The sequence below is a fragment of the Scleropages formosus genome, chromosome 20, assembly GCF_900964775.1.
Source record: "Scleropages formosus chromosome 20, fSclFor1.1, whole genome shotgun sequence".
NCBI classification, from domain to species: domain Eukaryota; kingdom Metazoa; phylum Chordata; class Actinopteri; order Osteoglossiformes; family Osteoglossidae; genus Scleropages; species Scleropages formosus.
The window spans coordinates 1,367,734-1,382,453 of NC_041825.1; the positions used below are offsets into that span (position 1 = coordinate 1,367,734).

Below are 14,720 nucleotides of genomic sequence, written 5' to 3' on the forward strand. Positions count from 1 at the left end.
TCTGTTCCTGAGCACCAGCAATCTAGACTTTGCTGCCTTAAAACTCATCCTCGCCCACACGACAAGCGTTTCCAAGCCCTACAAAATCCACCTGCATCCTGGGACAGTTGCACAAGTCACCATCAACTGTCCATGAAGACTCTATGATAGTCATTGCAGTCTACCGGCCCCTGGTGACGTCATCAGTACCCCCGCTCCGATTGGACGCGGACAGATGAACGCGTACACAGGATATTTTAATTCGCTAAGAAATCACGGTCGCCCACGTGACTGCTTCTCGCGGCTTCCAGGGTTTGGGAAAAACAGAGAAACATTACACCCGTACAATGATTACGGGAACTAGGCGAACCGTGCGCCGACGTCTGCGCGTCCACGTCGCGAGCTCGACGGTGTCGTCAAGCCACACAGCGGCGGGCGCAAACGGGAGCGCTTGAACCCGCAGCACGGTCACGAGCGCCAGGCAACGGGACGGAAAGCAGGGATGCTACTACACGGCTAACCGACTTGAATATGATGACAAATTTAAAAGCCTGCGAAAATAGGTTCAGATGTTAGAGTTAAATAATAAGCCGCACACACAGACATTGCTATATATCTATATATATACTATGCTGGCAGTGACCACTGGCACTGCCAGTAACAACTGAGTGAGAAGAAGGAGCGGCCATCCGGTCAGTCAGTCTCAGTCAGTGCACACGCCGACGACTCGTGTAAACATGATGATCAGCCTCAGCCTCAGGGCTTCACCGCTAACACCAGCAGCAGCAGCACACTTCCTCCCAGAACCGGGCCGCACAATACTTCTTCATGTCTAAAGCATGATCGACATTATTTCACTCCGATATAATTTTGCCCGGCCGGTCGGAACTCCGTCATGAACAGTTTAAAAAAAAAAAAAAAAAACGAACAATACGACGTAATTTAGTATTAGAGACAGTGTCCCAGCGCGCGGATGTGGTAAATCCTCTTAGGAAACCAACAGTCTCCACTCCAGGACGCTGTTTTGAGTCCGATCAGCGGACGAAAAGTACGGGACGAAACAGGGAGCTTGGAAACACACACACCCACCTCCGACTGCACACTTACTTCAGCCTGTGGATACGGTGGAATTCCAACAAGGCAGAAAGCAACTCCATTCATTGGACGGATCGGGTTGTGTCACAGAAAAAAAAGAGAGGGTTGCGGGTCTCAGCTTCCCAAAAAAGTTGCAACGTAAAACAGTGCAGAAAAAGTGACACAAGTTGAAAGGCGGTTGGCTGCGGTCCTGAGGCGATGCTGCGCTCCCGTCCCGTCCTCGCGCCCTGCACTCTTTCCCGCCGCTTCGGACAGGTCGCGCGGACAGCAATGAGTCAGTGTGTCAATGTGTGTGTGTGCGCGCGCGTCTGTCTCCCCCCCCCGGCCGGTGGCGCTGCTACTGTATTGCTGGAGGACGCGAGACGGCCTGCGCGCCTGCTTAAGCGCTGCCTCGCGCGCGGTCTCGCAGCTGCCGCCTTTTTCCTCAGGACACACGCCTCAAGTGTGCGACACCCGTGACGAAAACACGGGCTGTGCGCGTGGGGGCTTATAAAGAGGGAAGGAAGGAGGGAAGTGCGGCTTCCTTACCGAAAGAAGGTGACGGACTGCGGGCCGCGCGGTTTCACTGAGAAATGATGAGATGTGTTGGGAAGAGCCGCTATTTTTGTATCGCACGCAAATCCGCGGGGGGGGGTTTACCCTGGAGGAGCAACGTGGAGTCGGATGGAGCGGTGGAACAGAGACTCTGTGTGTATGTGTGTGTGTGTGTGTGTGTGAGAGAGATTCAAACATCTCACCAGGTGGGGCGCGAGGAGGCTGTTCCTGCCACGACGTTTAAATTACTGTACTACCATTTTATTCGTATTCAGTTCACAAGTAATTTGTTTTTATTACACTAAGCGAGGCTACCGGTAGCAGTTCTGCCCCCCGCCCCCTTTTTAATAAAAATAAATTTGTGCAGACATGTCAGCTTTTGAAAAATTGATACGAGGGACCGGAAAATAACGGGAACCTGAGGACCTTGGGGGGGGGGGTGCAGTCAAGTAATGAAATTGCTGAATGTAAAAGACTGAGGTCCCAGATGGGGAAATTGCAGCTTTCTGATAAAATAATATTCTTGTGGCTTTTCTCTGTGTGTAATAACCCCAGATGCCAGAGCACATGAAGTACAGTATCACTTATTGAATACATTCCTACCAGGATTCCACTGTGAAGTCACCAGCGGGACGTTTGTTTAGACCTGTCACCTTGCAGCCTTAAGGTCCTGGGTTCGAATCCCACTCCAGCTATTGGACCCTTAATCAAAGTACTTAACTTTGAATTGAAACGGTGTAAATGAGCCTGTTGTATAACTGGGTAGAGTTCCCTTTACAGGGCCTGAAAACTTGGGATTCCCTTCAGAAGACGAGAGACGTCACGCTTTTCCGAAGGATGGTAACGCTTGGAAAAGCGAGAAAAAAAACAAGAGAAGGACAGACAACCCACCGCCAGGTGGACAGACTCGTTCACGGCGACAATGGCCTCGCCCCTTTTCCAACCCAAGGACACAAGTGGTGGACGGATCATCTGGCACAACTCTCTCTGTCTGTGTGTGTGTGTGTGTTTTCACCGAGAGCTAATATTGACTCAAGTTGTTTATGTAGCAAGCCTTGGACAAAGAGCTCATCAGAGAAATGAAAATAAGTAACACAAATTCGCATTGTTCTGATTCAATTGGTTTAACTCTTTTAGGTATCAGTTTCCACTTGGAACAAGGCATTTTGGCTGAAGTATTTTTCATTGCGGGGCGGGTTGGACTGAGTCCTGCTTTTTGGTGGATCTGAGGTTCGAGTCCCGCTTGGGGTGCCTTGCGGCGGACTGGCGTCCCGTCCTGGGTGCGTCCCCTCCCCCCTCTGGCCTTACGCCCTGAGTTGCCAGGTAGGCTCCGGTTCCCCGTGACCCCGTATGGGACGAGCGGTTCAGAAAGTGTGTGTGTATTTTTCATTGTGAAGATATATTTTTCAAACATCAGTTTCCAAATTATACTTCAGACATTTGTTGTTGCACAAAGAAATATAGAAACAGATGACCTTTCTATAAAGTCATACAGTACCGTTCCCCTCGAGGACTAACAGCCTGCCAAGACAGAAGGAGCACAGCGAAGACCCTGGAATCCACAAGGTGACGATGGGAACGGGTACCGGGGGTGGAGGACAAAATGAAAACAAGGGCACACGTGACAATGTTTCCATAGCAGCTGTCAGAGGAGCATTTCGGTCGGCAGCCCGGAGGCTGCGCTTTGGAGCAGCCGCGCCGCTGAGGACGTGCGGCTAATGCGGCCCCGCAGCCACTTCAAGGTGAGGATGCCGGAGCCATGAGACGGAGCTGAGCTGCTGAGTCCAGAGCTCAGCACAAACCTGAGTGGGGCCGTCCTGCTGCCTCTGCTCAGTACGTGTGTTCTTTCTGCCACTTTTCTCACTTTGGCCCCAAATTCACCATAGGACCCGACAGCATTCAAGGTGTCGAAAACCTGTCCATTTCCTGGTGGTATCAGGCTGAGCATGTAGCCCCAACCTTCCTTTCACCGGTCACAGTCTCCAGCAGCCAAGAGATGCTATTTGTCCAACATGTCCTCGGTCTGCTCTGGGGTCTCTTCCCAGGAGGAAGTGCTCAGCATAAGTCCAGCAGCAGCCGACCAGAGGAAGTTCTTACAACGTGGCCAAACCACCTCAAGTGACTCCTCTCAGTCCATAGGAGAAGAGACTCTGCTCCAAGGTTCTGCAACATGGGGCAGAACGGTAGCACAGCAAGTAGCGTTGCTGTCTCACAGCGCCTGAGGGGTGCGAGAGGACGTGGGTTTGATTCCCGCTCTGTCTGTGGAGTTTGCATGTTCTCCTCATGTCTGCATGGGTTTCCTTGGAGTGCTCTGGTTTCCTCCCACACTCCAAAGACATGCTGTTCAGGTTCACCCAGAGTGTGTGAGTGACACAGAGAGAGAGAGTGCGTTCCACTGATGTATGCTTGAGTGACCCAGTGTAAGTTGTGTATCTAGCAGTGTAAGTCACCGTGGTGAATAAGGTGTGTGGGCTCATAACACTAAATAGAGTTCATTGGAAGTTGCTTTGGAGAAAAGTGTCTGATTAAGTGTAAATCACAGAGCTGTATGTGGCTACCCTGTGATGGACTGGCATCTCATCCAGGGTGTCCCCCCCTCAGTCTTGCGCCCAGTGTTTGTGGGATCGGCTCCGGTTCATCGGGACTCTGCTCAGGACATGCAGTTATTGAAATTGGATAGCTGTTAAGTATAACCCTGCACGTGGAGTCAGCGCTGGATGTCACATAGTCCCAGCAGGGAGGTGTTTCATCCCACAGGGTCACATCACGTGAAGACTTTCCAGTGACCAGAGTTACAAGTGCTAGTGAGCAAAGATACAACTGAAACTGCCTCCAGTGTCATATTATCGTACTTGTGTGTCTCAAACAGCTTTTCCCAGATGCTGCTGCCACACCTGTCCCCACTTCTCCCGGTGTCACCAGTCCTGACACTCGCAGGCCTAGAGCGGCATCCCTGCATACGTTTATCACTCCATATGTTGTCGTGTCCCACAGAGCCCCGCTGCCTATCTTCTCCGCCGCTGTGCCCAGGAGATGCGTTTCCGTGCAGGTCCTCCGCAAGCCACTTGAACCTGGGTGATAAGCCCACTACACTGAGGCCACTCTAGACTTCAGTGTCAAGTTTTCCATGGAGAGGTAAGTGTCTGGCCAGATGGCAGCAGTCTGGGCAGGAAGTGACCGTGGGAGGAGGTAGAAGAACAGAGATCCTTCCAGGAACTCCAGTTTCATGTCACAGAGCCTGTCCAAGCTGGAAACCTTTGGGTGGGGGTCTAGTTTCCTTTTATTCTGTCATGCACACCCCTGAAAGCGAGCCCCACCCCCACATGCAGAAATTACCCACATCGCTCATCCGTCTTCTGTTGCCTTCAAGAAAACTGGACGCCCACTAATTCAGCTCTTTTCACCGTGTTCATTTCCAAGCCGAAGGAGACTAAACTGGGAAACGGAGCGGTGGGTTAAGCAACCCGCGCCCGTTCGAACGTACCCGAGTCGGGGTCGGGCTTTAGTCACCACAGTACAGCTGCAACCGATGACCCAGTTACACAACAAGAAGCAGCGGCGAGACGAATCCGAATTAAGGGCATTCAGAAGCGGCGACACAAACGCAGTGATGAGCACTTAGAGGACCACCAGCATCATGACGCACAACGGCACCAGGAGGAGGTACCACTGCAGGCAGTGAAAATACTGTGGAAGTTCAGCAGAGCAGCAGTGGAGGTGGTCTGTGCTGGACCAGCTTGCATGAAGGGTCACCACACATATCCCATAAGGCTCTGTGGCTTCAGCCCTCGCTGTGATTTGTTCTCGGTCTCAGCGGGCAACAAATGTTACATCACGTGAATGCGTTTAAGGTGTGTTTTCTGGAGCAATTCAGCGTAAATACCTTGCTCAAGGGTACACTACAGCAGGAGGTGGGATTCAAACCCAGGTCCAGGTCAACCGAAGGAAGCAGCTATAACCGGCAGCCCACACGATGCCAGAATTTCACTGGTTCCAAACAGACAAGAGCTGTGAGAACGTGGCCGATACAGAGACCGCACATTTACCGCGGTACTCAAAAGTGTTTCTGGGGATTAGAATCAAAGTTCTGACTGCGCTTCCGTTGCAGTGGGTTCTCGGTGTGCGGGGAGCTCTCGATGCAGGACCACGTGCCCCGGAGGAGACCGCTATGCTCGGCAAGGCAGAGGGTGACAGTGACACAGGGTGGCACCCCCACCCCCCGACCGTGCGCCGCTCAGTTTGGAACTGACAAGGTGGAGAACAACTCTTGACTGACAGGTTTGGCTCATCCCGCTCGTCCCCGAGGCTCTTGTGGCTCCTCTGACTTCCCTAGGCATCATCTGACTAGCAAGCACCCCCCCCATAAAACACTTACACTGGGCGAGATCAAATGTGTTTTAAAAATCTGCAACACGTGGGGGTTTTTTCAGAGCGCTTTTGGGCCGTTTCTCGTGTTTTCCCCACTGCGTCGCCCTTCCCCCGTCCTACCGCACTTTCAGGTCTCCGCATGTAAAAAATGCGAGACCCAACATCCACGGCATCCAAATAAACACGTCGTTCAGCTCTCTCCATATTTGCTGTCCTTCACCTTTCTTATCTTGTCTCCAGCGCCACCGCAGAAGCCGCCGCAGTTCGGCTGGGTGTGGAGGACCAGTCGTCAGCCTCGGTGCGCAATGTTACTGTGTTTTACCTGCTCTTTCCAAGCAGGCTTGTAGAGCGCAGGCCATGTTCGTGAGCATCATCTCTCTCGCTTGTGTCCTTCAGAGACATTAGCAGAGGCCCATTTCAGTAGGAACTGGAGGAATGGGAGTCAGAAGTACTCCCCATGTTTGCATGGGTTTCCTCCAGGTGCTCTGGTTTCCTCTCACATTGTGTTTCGGGTGAATTGGTGACTCTTAATGGCCTGTAGTGTGTGTGTGTGTGTGTCTCCAGATGACTGACTGGCTGTCAGTACTGTACAGTGGTGTATCCAACCCTCTAAGTGTTGACAGTACGTCTGCTAAATGAGTAAATGTCTGTCACCGAGGCTCCATGGCAAACGGCAGCGATTCCCACGACCTGCGCACCGGTCCACAGGGACATCCATGCTCAGGGCCACATACTGTCGCAGTCAACAGAACGCACACACTCGCACACAAACGGGTGCGTGCGCGCAAAGAGCGAGGATCCACGTGCACCACACACACGGCACTCAAGTGTGTGATTTTACCGCAGCAGGACTGTAGGGCTCCCTGACAAAGGGGCCCTCAGTTCCTCAGATGGCTCACGTACCCCAGTGGTTCGTGGCCGGCAGGGCCCCGTGTGCGTGTGTGCCCGTGTCCGCCATCAGAGGACAGTACCAGATACACACACACACACACACACACACACACACACACACACACACACACACCAAGGACCATGCGCCCATTGAGCTTCACCCACAGGTCCTGCCAGACAGTCTCCAGCAACAGCGTTGATGGTAAACTTTCCGCGGCGCAGCCAACTTCCTCCCCGCGAGGAATAACTGTGTCACATATTTCTCATAATCGCACCTGACTCAGCTCCTCTTCCCTCCGCTGCACAACTTGACCACAATATAATCAGCTCCTGCCAGGCGCCACTACTGACTCCTAATGTCAACAATTACTCGATTCCGTCCCGCAGACACGACTTCCTGCGGGCCTCCGGGTCGGGTCGGCCCTCTCCTTCCGTCCGCGGCCGAGGGATGTGCCGGAGCCGCTCCCCACGCCGGTCCTCACCTGTCCCGGCTCCTGTCCCCAGAGGCAGGAGTCCACGTGGACACGGAGACTCGAAACACGTCGCGCTGCGGAGCCCACGGTGTCCACGTACAAAGTCGTCTAAAGTCACGTCACGTGCTTCGTCCTGACTCCCGGAGCTGCGAGAACCACCAGGAAGGAAAGCGCTGGGACCGGCAGGGATGGGACGGAGCAGAAAATCCCTCTGGACGCTGCGTGCGACAGGGACTAATCGGGTCATCGCTCAGACGTTGCTGCTCTCTGCAGGACCGAGCAATCGGAAAGGCCTACCCAACTGACCTCTGACCTCACACAGCCACAAACCGTTTACTCACGATGGACGTACCGCGGTACGGTCTGTTGTGCGCTTGTCGCTGCGGAGACTTGCTCCCTGACCTACGTGTCGACGGTGCCCTGCGATGAGTGGCATCGTCTGTGTTCCAACAAAGTGGCAGATTTACAACAGAATTAAGCAAATATGCACATTAATGGGAATAAAAACAAACATTCGTGTACTTTCTTCTCTTTCCTGCGGGTAGGACGGGGCTCCATCTGTCTGTTTACAGTAGCGGAGGGACATTTCTCTGAACTATAATCCCCATAATCCTGCCCACACGGCAACGCAAGCGCCGTCCGTGGCGCCATCGGGCCACTAGAGGGAACCAAACGCTGCACTGGAACCTTTGACCTCCACCCCCGTGTCAGGGAGGGACAGTCCCTGCGAATCGTCCGCACGCCGACAGGCGCACCTTCCCGCGGGGGGCGCTCTCTGCGACGTCACCGGGCAAGAGCGCGGCCTCGGAGAGATGATGTCGCCAGGTGGGACGGCGGTGCGGCCCGTCCGTAGCACTCGCATGGACGCTCCACTTGTACACTCCTAAGAGGAGCTGTAAACACACGCGTTGTACATCACCTTCTCCATGCGGTGTTTCAACACTGACTTCCATCTCACAAGTAAAACAGGTAAAACAAGGTAAACGCAGCACAGTTTTGCGATAACTGTTGAAGGAGCGACATCACACTGAGACCATCTTTTAAACAGATGCTGAAGTGACGCTCAGTTGCTTTCGGTCCCACGTCTGCCTCATTTTCGCTCCATGTGAAAGGCCCCCCCTCCCCCACAGCACTTGACTGGACCCAGTGGTTCTTTCGCCTTCATTATAACCCCCCCCCTTGGGGAAGCTGTCTGGGAGAGGAGCTGTTTACACGCCCGGGACGCCTGCCCCACTTTCCCTGGACAATCTGTCCACTGTTTGCTGTCTGCAGGGACCGATTCGACACGGACGGCTCCGGAACTGCCGACGTCGAGGCCCCATCCTCCCCAAGCGGTTCCCATGCCGGCACGGTGACGCATGCACACACGCTGACGCGCACGGACCCCCCACAGAGGAGCGATGGGCGAGGAGCTCAGCTGATAGCTGCATGTTCCAAGCCCACGCTAGACGGTACCGTTTCACCCGTAGTTACTGCGTTTTTACTGTGTGTCCACCTCTGTTAGACTGTGAAGTGTGGAGCACAGTGATCATGTCATACAGCACTGCCTAAAAGTGTGCGAACCCCCCGTGTCGCTTACTTTTAAAATAAAATGGTTATTTCATCTCATGTGGCATAAGAGGTGTGCAATTATTATGATCATCATTATTATTATTATTACTAGTAGTAGGAGCTCCTGACATAATAGGTGTGTAACGACCAGATCCATGTGTTGTTTAGAGGAAATCATGTGTGTAGCAGAAACACACAAGTAGTGTAAATGTGTAAAAAATAAGTGAAGCCCAAGTGTCACTGGTTACACCAGGTAGGTAAGTAGAGTCAGGGGTGTAAATCAGAGTCATTTACTCATTTGCTACATTTATTTTGAGATTCAACATTTAGCTTTTATACATTTATTTTAATACGTAATATCCTCCATGTAGGGTTCATACACTTTCAAGCTGCACTGTATATGTGAGAGGTCACTGAGGAGAGGAGAGGAAACAAATTGTGATTAGTTACATTCCCAGCTGGTCACTGTCTTGGTGTCACGCTGGACCCCGAGACCCTAAAGACCCTCAAGCTCAGGAACTGCTTGATTTGCTTGTTTTGTTTGCCCTCTTTTTCAACAGAAAAACGTGATGCGTCGCTCAGGAGCACAGCGTCACACTTTCCACGTGAATTTCCGGGAATTCGCGATACGGCGGACACGGAACGACTCCGCGGACACAACGCAAGCTCTTACGCGAGGGGGTCCCGCAGCTCCTGACCGCTCCTCCAGCGTCCTCCGGAAGGGGTCAAGAGCCCTGTCCCAACACTGTCCACCACGATGCTTCGGGAGGAGCTGAAAGAGCACGAGAAGCGGAAGCAGAGAGCCGCACGCCGAGGAAGCAGCGTCACAGTGCGAGTCGACACCACACTCGTCCAGGGGCTCCAGCAGCGCAGAACTGGGCCAAGCGAGAGGAGCCCAGAACCTGCAGAACATGAGCCTTGCAGGGAATGTGCAGGAGATGGAGCTGCATGGCCCACGGGGGGTGAACTGACCACGGTAAAGCTGAGAGAGAGGCAGAGCACACCTCAACACACACACACACACACACACACACACACACACACACACACACACACACTGCCTTTGACGGTTTGGACCACAGGTTCCACAAGCTTTGCTTCCAGCCCTCATTATGTAACCTGTGACACTCAGTAAAGAAAATGAAAGCAACGTCACTGCAGATTTTTCCAGCACAAGTGACTTTGTTAAAAACACACATTTTCAAACTTGTTTTGCAATTTCAAATTAAATTTGCTGTAAAGTTGCCAAGTAGTGTGTGTGACACCAAACATTTCCAGGGATGATTCCAGCTGTTTCACAAACACAACAACAATAATATTTTACTTTGACTCGTTTAGCTGATGATTTTCTCCAAAGCAACTTACAGTTATTTACCCATTTTACAGCGCGGTAGTTTTACTGTAATAAAATTTAAGGTAAATACCTTCAAGGGTACATTTCACCTTTGGGCCCAAAGGCAGCAGTTCTAACCCTATATTACCAGCTGCCCCAATATTAGTATATTGCCTATAATAATAATAATAAAAGTGGCAAAATTGTTATCTTTGATGATATGTTCTGATATTGTCAGAGAATATTGAACATTTTTACCAACACTCTATGAGGAGTGTGTTCATAGGCTGCCCTGGGGCCGCTGACTCGCTCTGCGCGCGCACGCACGCACGCACGCGCACGCACACACACACACACACACACACAAGCCCACAGTTCTTCCGCTGATCCAAAGCTCATTTTACACAGCAGTTACCGCAAAAACCAGCCACTGAGTTTCGGTTCATGCTCGAGTCCCAAAGACTCGGTTGTTTCATGAGATCCGTGCACAGGTGCATACGACTGGTGGACAGTCGTGTGTTTCCCTGTGTGTTTGCTGTGCGTAAGATGGTACTGCCACTTGAGCTCAGTGACCTTTGACCTCACCTACCAATCAGCCCCATCTGTAACATACAGTATATCTTTAAAAAAGTGATCTGAGACCAGAGTGGACCAGAACCCCCAAGTCACATGACATGGACCAGCCACTCAAGGACCAGTAATACAGATGTGTTTGGTCCCCTGAGCTCACTGGGGATGATGAGACACACTCTGGCAACAGTGAACTGCTGCTCCACCTCCCTGCCTCAGTCCTACTCCCTCCTCCTCCTCCGCATCATCATCATCATCATCATGTTCAGCCACAGTCCTCCTCTCAGCAAGGACTCCATGTCTCCACCCTCAGTGTCTCGCCTCCAGTCCCATCTCCACTCTCAGAGAGACAGCAGGTCACTCAAGTGGAAGAATGGCCACCAGAACAGAACAAGCAGGCACACACACATGCACGTACGCACGCACGCACAAAGCATAGCGATGCGTGTCAGTGATCTGATTCCAGAACAGTTCCTCCCCATTACAAGGGCACTTCCACAGTTCTCCTTTCTCTTGTCCTCAACATGCCCACTCCTGTCCGTCTGTCCATCTCCTCATCTGTAACTGTTTTCATTTGCAGGAGACAGAAAATGATTTTGGCAGCGCTGGATTTTAACGATAAGTCCGTGTAAAACTTCAGCGACATTTCCTCCTATTCGGCTCTTGAGCTTCGCAGTTGTGCCGGAGCACGAGTCGCCCGTAGCAACGTGCTGCTGTTTGCACCGACGACGGGATCACAAAATATGGCAAAGTGACGAGACCCGTAAGAAGAGTGCAGTCTGACCGCATCACTGTTTTTTTGGATCGCAACACACATAAAATTCTATCCGCACGTGCAGGGCTGCAGTGCTCCAGGGCCCATGTGTACAGAAATGTTTTATTATAATGTTACTATAGTGAAAAATCATGATGCAATACCCTGTATGAAGTGACTTATTCTAGAATAAATGTTTCTAAGTCAAAGATACAGGATCAGAGACCAACAAAAACAGCACAAAAAGGTTACAAATAGAATTTCATGCCTTTTCCCAGAGGCAAATGGAACACACACAGTGACACAGTCACTCATACACACACACACGTACATGCATTACAGCACACACACTTGGCAAAGATGACATCACCCACTACGGTGAACTTTATGAAGACACCGTGGAGCTGACAGTGAGCAGGAGAGCAGAGCAACACCGTGTCTGAGCTCTATTGTTCGTAGGGGGCCGACGGAGGCCGCTCAGTAAGGACGGCAATGAGGTCATCGGTGGCCAAGGGATGCTCTGGCAGAGGAGGTGCAACAGGAGGGTCTCTCATCACGGCCCCAACCTGACTCAGAAGCCCATAAAGGAGTGGGTCTGAGCGGGCGCATGTCCCTGTGAGAGAGAGAGAGTGTGTGTGTGTGTGTGTGTGTGTGTGAGTGAGAGAGAGAGAGAGCGAGCGCGATTATGACTCACCGCTACTACTACGGCACATGAATAAATAAAGGTCCGTTTCCCTGATGCGTGGGAAGCTACACTCGCAGACTCCCCCCTGGGGGTCACCCTGTGGCTACAGGTGTTGAAGGGGCACCTGTGTGGACGGAGAATGAAGGCATGACCCCCCCCCCCCCCCCCCAAACAAATTCAAATAATTGCTGCAAAGAAGCGAGATGGAATAATGAGACCCCTCCCTCTTTCCCATGAGCTCCTTCACCGATCCGTGAAAACACACACGCGCAAACACAGAGGCTCCCCTTCTCTCCCCCCCACACCCAGTGTTACTGGTTCCCCAGGCACCATGGTAAACCTCAGCAGGCAGGTGTAAACCCCCAAGCAGGCCCCTGCACCGTGCACCTTCTCCACACATGCTCTCAGCCCCCAGCGCAAACAAGCATCACGAGTGTTTCTTCGGCCCCGACCGCGACTCTGGGACGAGCCCTGGGGGTCCTCTCTGCCCCCCCCTTACCTGGGCCATGTCTTCAGCGCGGCTCCTTCTCACTCCCGCCTCCAGGCATGACAGCCGCGCGCACCCACAGCTTCAGGAGGAGCTTGGGCTGGACCTCTCTGCTGCCGGCATCGTGTGCGTGCGTGTGTGTGTGTCAAGAGCACGGCGGCCCCCCACGGAGGGGCGTGTGTATGCCGCGGCTGGTGTCCTCACTGCGCCCGGGAGAACGAGGCAGAACCCGAGTTCCTGGGCCGTCACACTGCTGCTCGTTCACTGCTTTCCCTCGCTCGCTCCCACTGGCTCGCCGTCACTCTCCCCTCCCCCGGGCACCCCTCCCCCACTCACGGTGTATATATACACACACACACACACACACAATTAGATTTGGGGAGGGTGTGTGAAAGGGAGGGCGTGGCGCCTGACAGCAGACCATGTGACCTTGGTGCCATTGGTCCACAGGACTCTCTGACAGCTGCCTGCCTCATAGTCGAACCAAAATATCTGTTGCCATGACGACCACTGCTGTGTATCCACAGGCCATATGTTACTGGCTGATTAAATCTGTCACCGCCCCCCCCACAGAGAGCACGCTTGGACTTGTAGTTTACCTGTTCTATTGGTGAAAATAGCGCCACATGAGAGGCTCTTGCTGAGTACATTAAGTCTATTCTGAATCTCACACACACACACACACACACACACACACACACACACACACACACACGGCAGTCCCTTTGCATGCCATCAGGTTCAGCCTAAAGATCCCACCAAAGCCGCCATGTCCAGCTGGTTCCCAAATGGATCACAGGAGCTAGTAGGGACAGAAACATGGTTGAGGGACACTGGAGACATGTGTATCACACAGACGGAAGGACGGTGCCTAGTGCTTCACACCCACACTGAAAGGCCCCGGGGTTGGATCACAGCCCACATCCCTCTGCGGTACCGCTGAGCACCTTAACTTCAGCACCGAATACTTTGACACAGTGGAGAAACACGTGAGCCAGGTAAATAATGTCAGAATTATTATGTTCAGTAACAAGGGTTAAGAATTCATTAAGTTCTTCTTTCATTTGTCACATTTCATTAAAGCAGTTTTCAGCTGTAGGTCCCCTAGTGCTGATTTGACACACCCAATTCAGAGAGAACACAGCACACACTTGAATGCTGCCACATTAATTGGGACAAACTGATGTTCCTGAAAGACAGCGTCACCTACTGGACAACAATGGAATTTACCATTACTGCATTTAACACTTGACACTTTTCTCCAAAGTGACCTACAATTATTTACCTATTTATGTAGCTGGATAATTTTACTGGTGCATTTTTAGAGTAAGTACCTTGCTCAAGGGTATTACAGCTGGTGATGGAATTTGAACCTGCAACTTTCTGATTCCAAAAGCAGCCAAGCCATCCGCTGCACCACCAGTTGCACCTTTATGAGGTTTTTCCACAGCCAGGACCCAGTTCACTTCGGTCCATGTTACTGATGTCAGTATTTGTACCTGAACATTCCCTTTACATACAGTGAACTCGTAATACTCAATTTTCAGGAGTGGGATTTGAACCCATGCCTCCAGGGGAGGCTGCAACCTAAATGCAGCACCTTAGACCGCTCAGCCATCCTGACACTGCCACAGTACAACTGATCAATCGATCATATTTGCACAGTACTGTATTCTATTTAAATATCACCATAATCCCCTTGTATAGAAGGTACTTACCCTGAATTACTCCAGTAAGAGTACCCAGCTGTGAAAATGGCCAAATCATTGATTAGTTTATCATCAGTTTCTAATTATTCAAAATCCATTATTATCCATTAATAATGTTTTATTATAGTTCATAATACATGATTCCCAATATAATCAATGCATTAAAAAGTGAAAAACTAATGTTTAAAAAATGTACTGATCTAGAAGAGTAACAAACATACATTATCTGTAAAGAATATTTGGCAACACACCGCTGTGAGTTCAGTACATTCATAAACCCCAAAGAACTTT

The 14,720-nt window shown here is 51.6% G+C and overlaps 1 protein-coding gene and 1 non-coding gene across 3 annotated transcripts in view; both read right to left on the reverse strand.

Moving 5' to 3' along the window:
• The window catches only part of LOC108919723 (rho GTPase-activating protein 23-like), a 70,533-nt gene extending 57,516 nt beyond the window's left edge, over nt 1-13,017 (reverse strand). The window contains exon 1 of one of the 2 annotated variants that reach the window (XM_018727978.2): nt 12,733-13,017. In XM_018727978.2, the coding sequence (XP_018583494.1) occupies nt 12,733-12,741 (9 nt within the window). In that variant the 5' untranslated portion in view covers nt 12,742-13,017. Of the gene's footprint in view, nt 1-1,086; nt 1,582-12,732 lie in introns of those variants that run through there. The other variant, XM_018727973.2, reaches the window with a different exon arrangement.
• Nucleotides 13,018-14,261: 1,244 nt separating this feature from the next.
• On the reverse strand, nt 14,262-14,344 carry trnal-uag (transfer RNA leucine (anticodon UAG)). Its single transcript has one exon. It is a non-coding gene; the product is annotated as a tRNA-Leu (tRNA).
• Nucleotides 14,345-14,720: the final 376 nt, after the last annotated feature.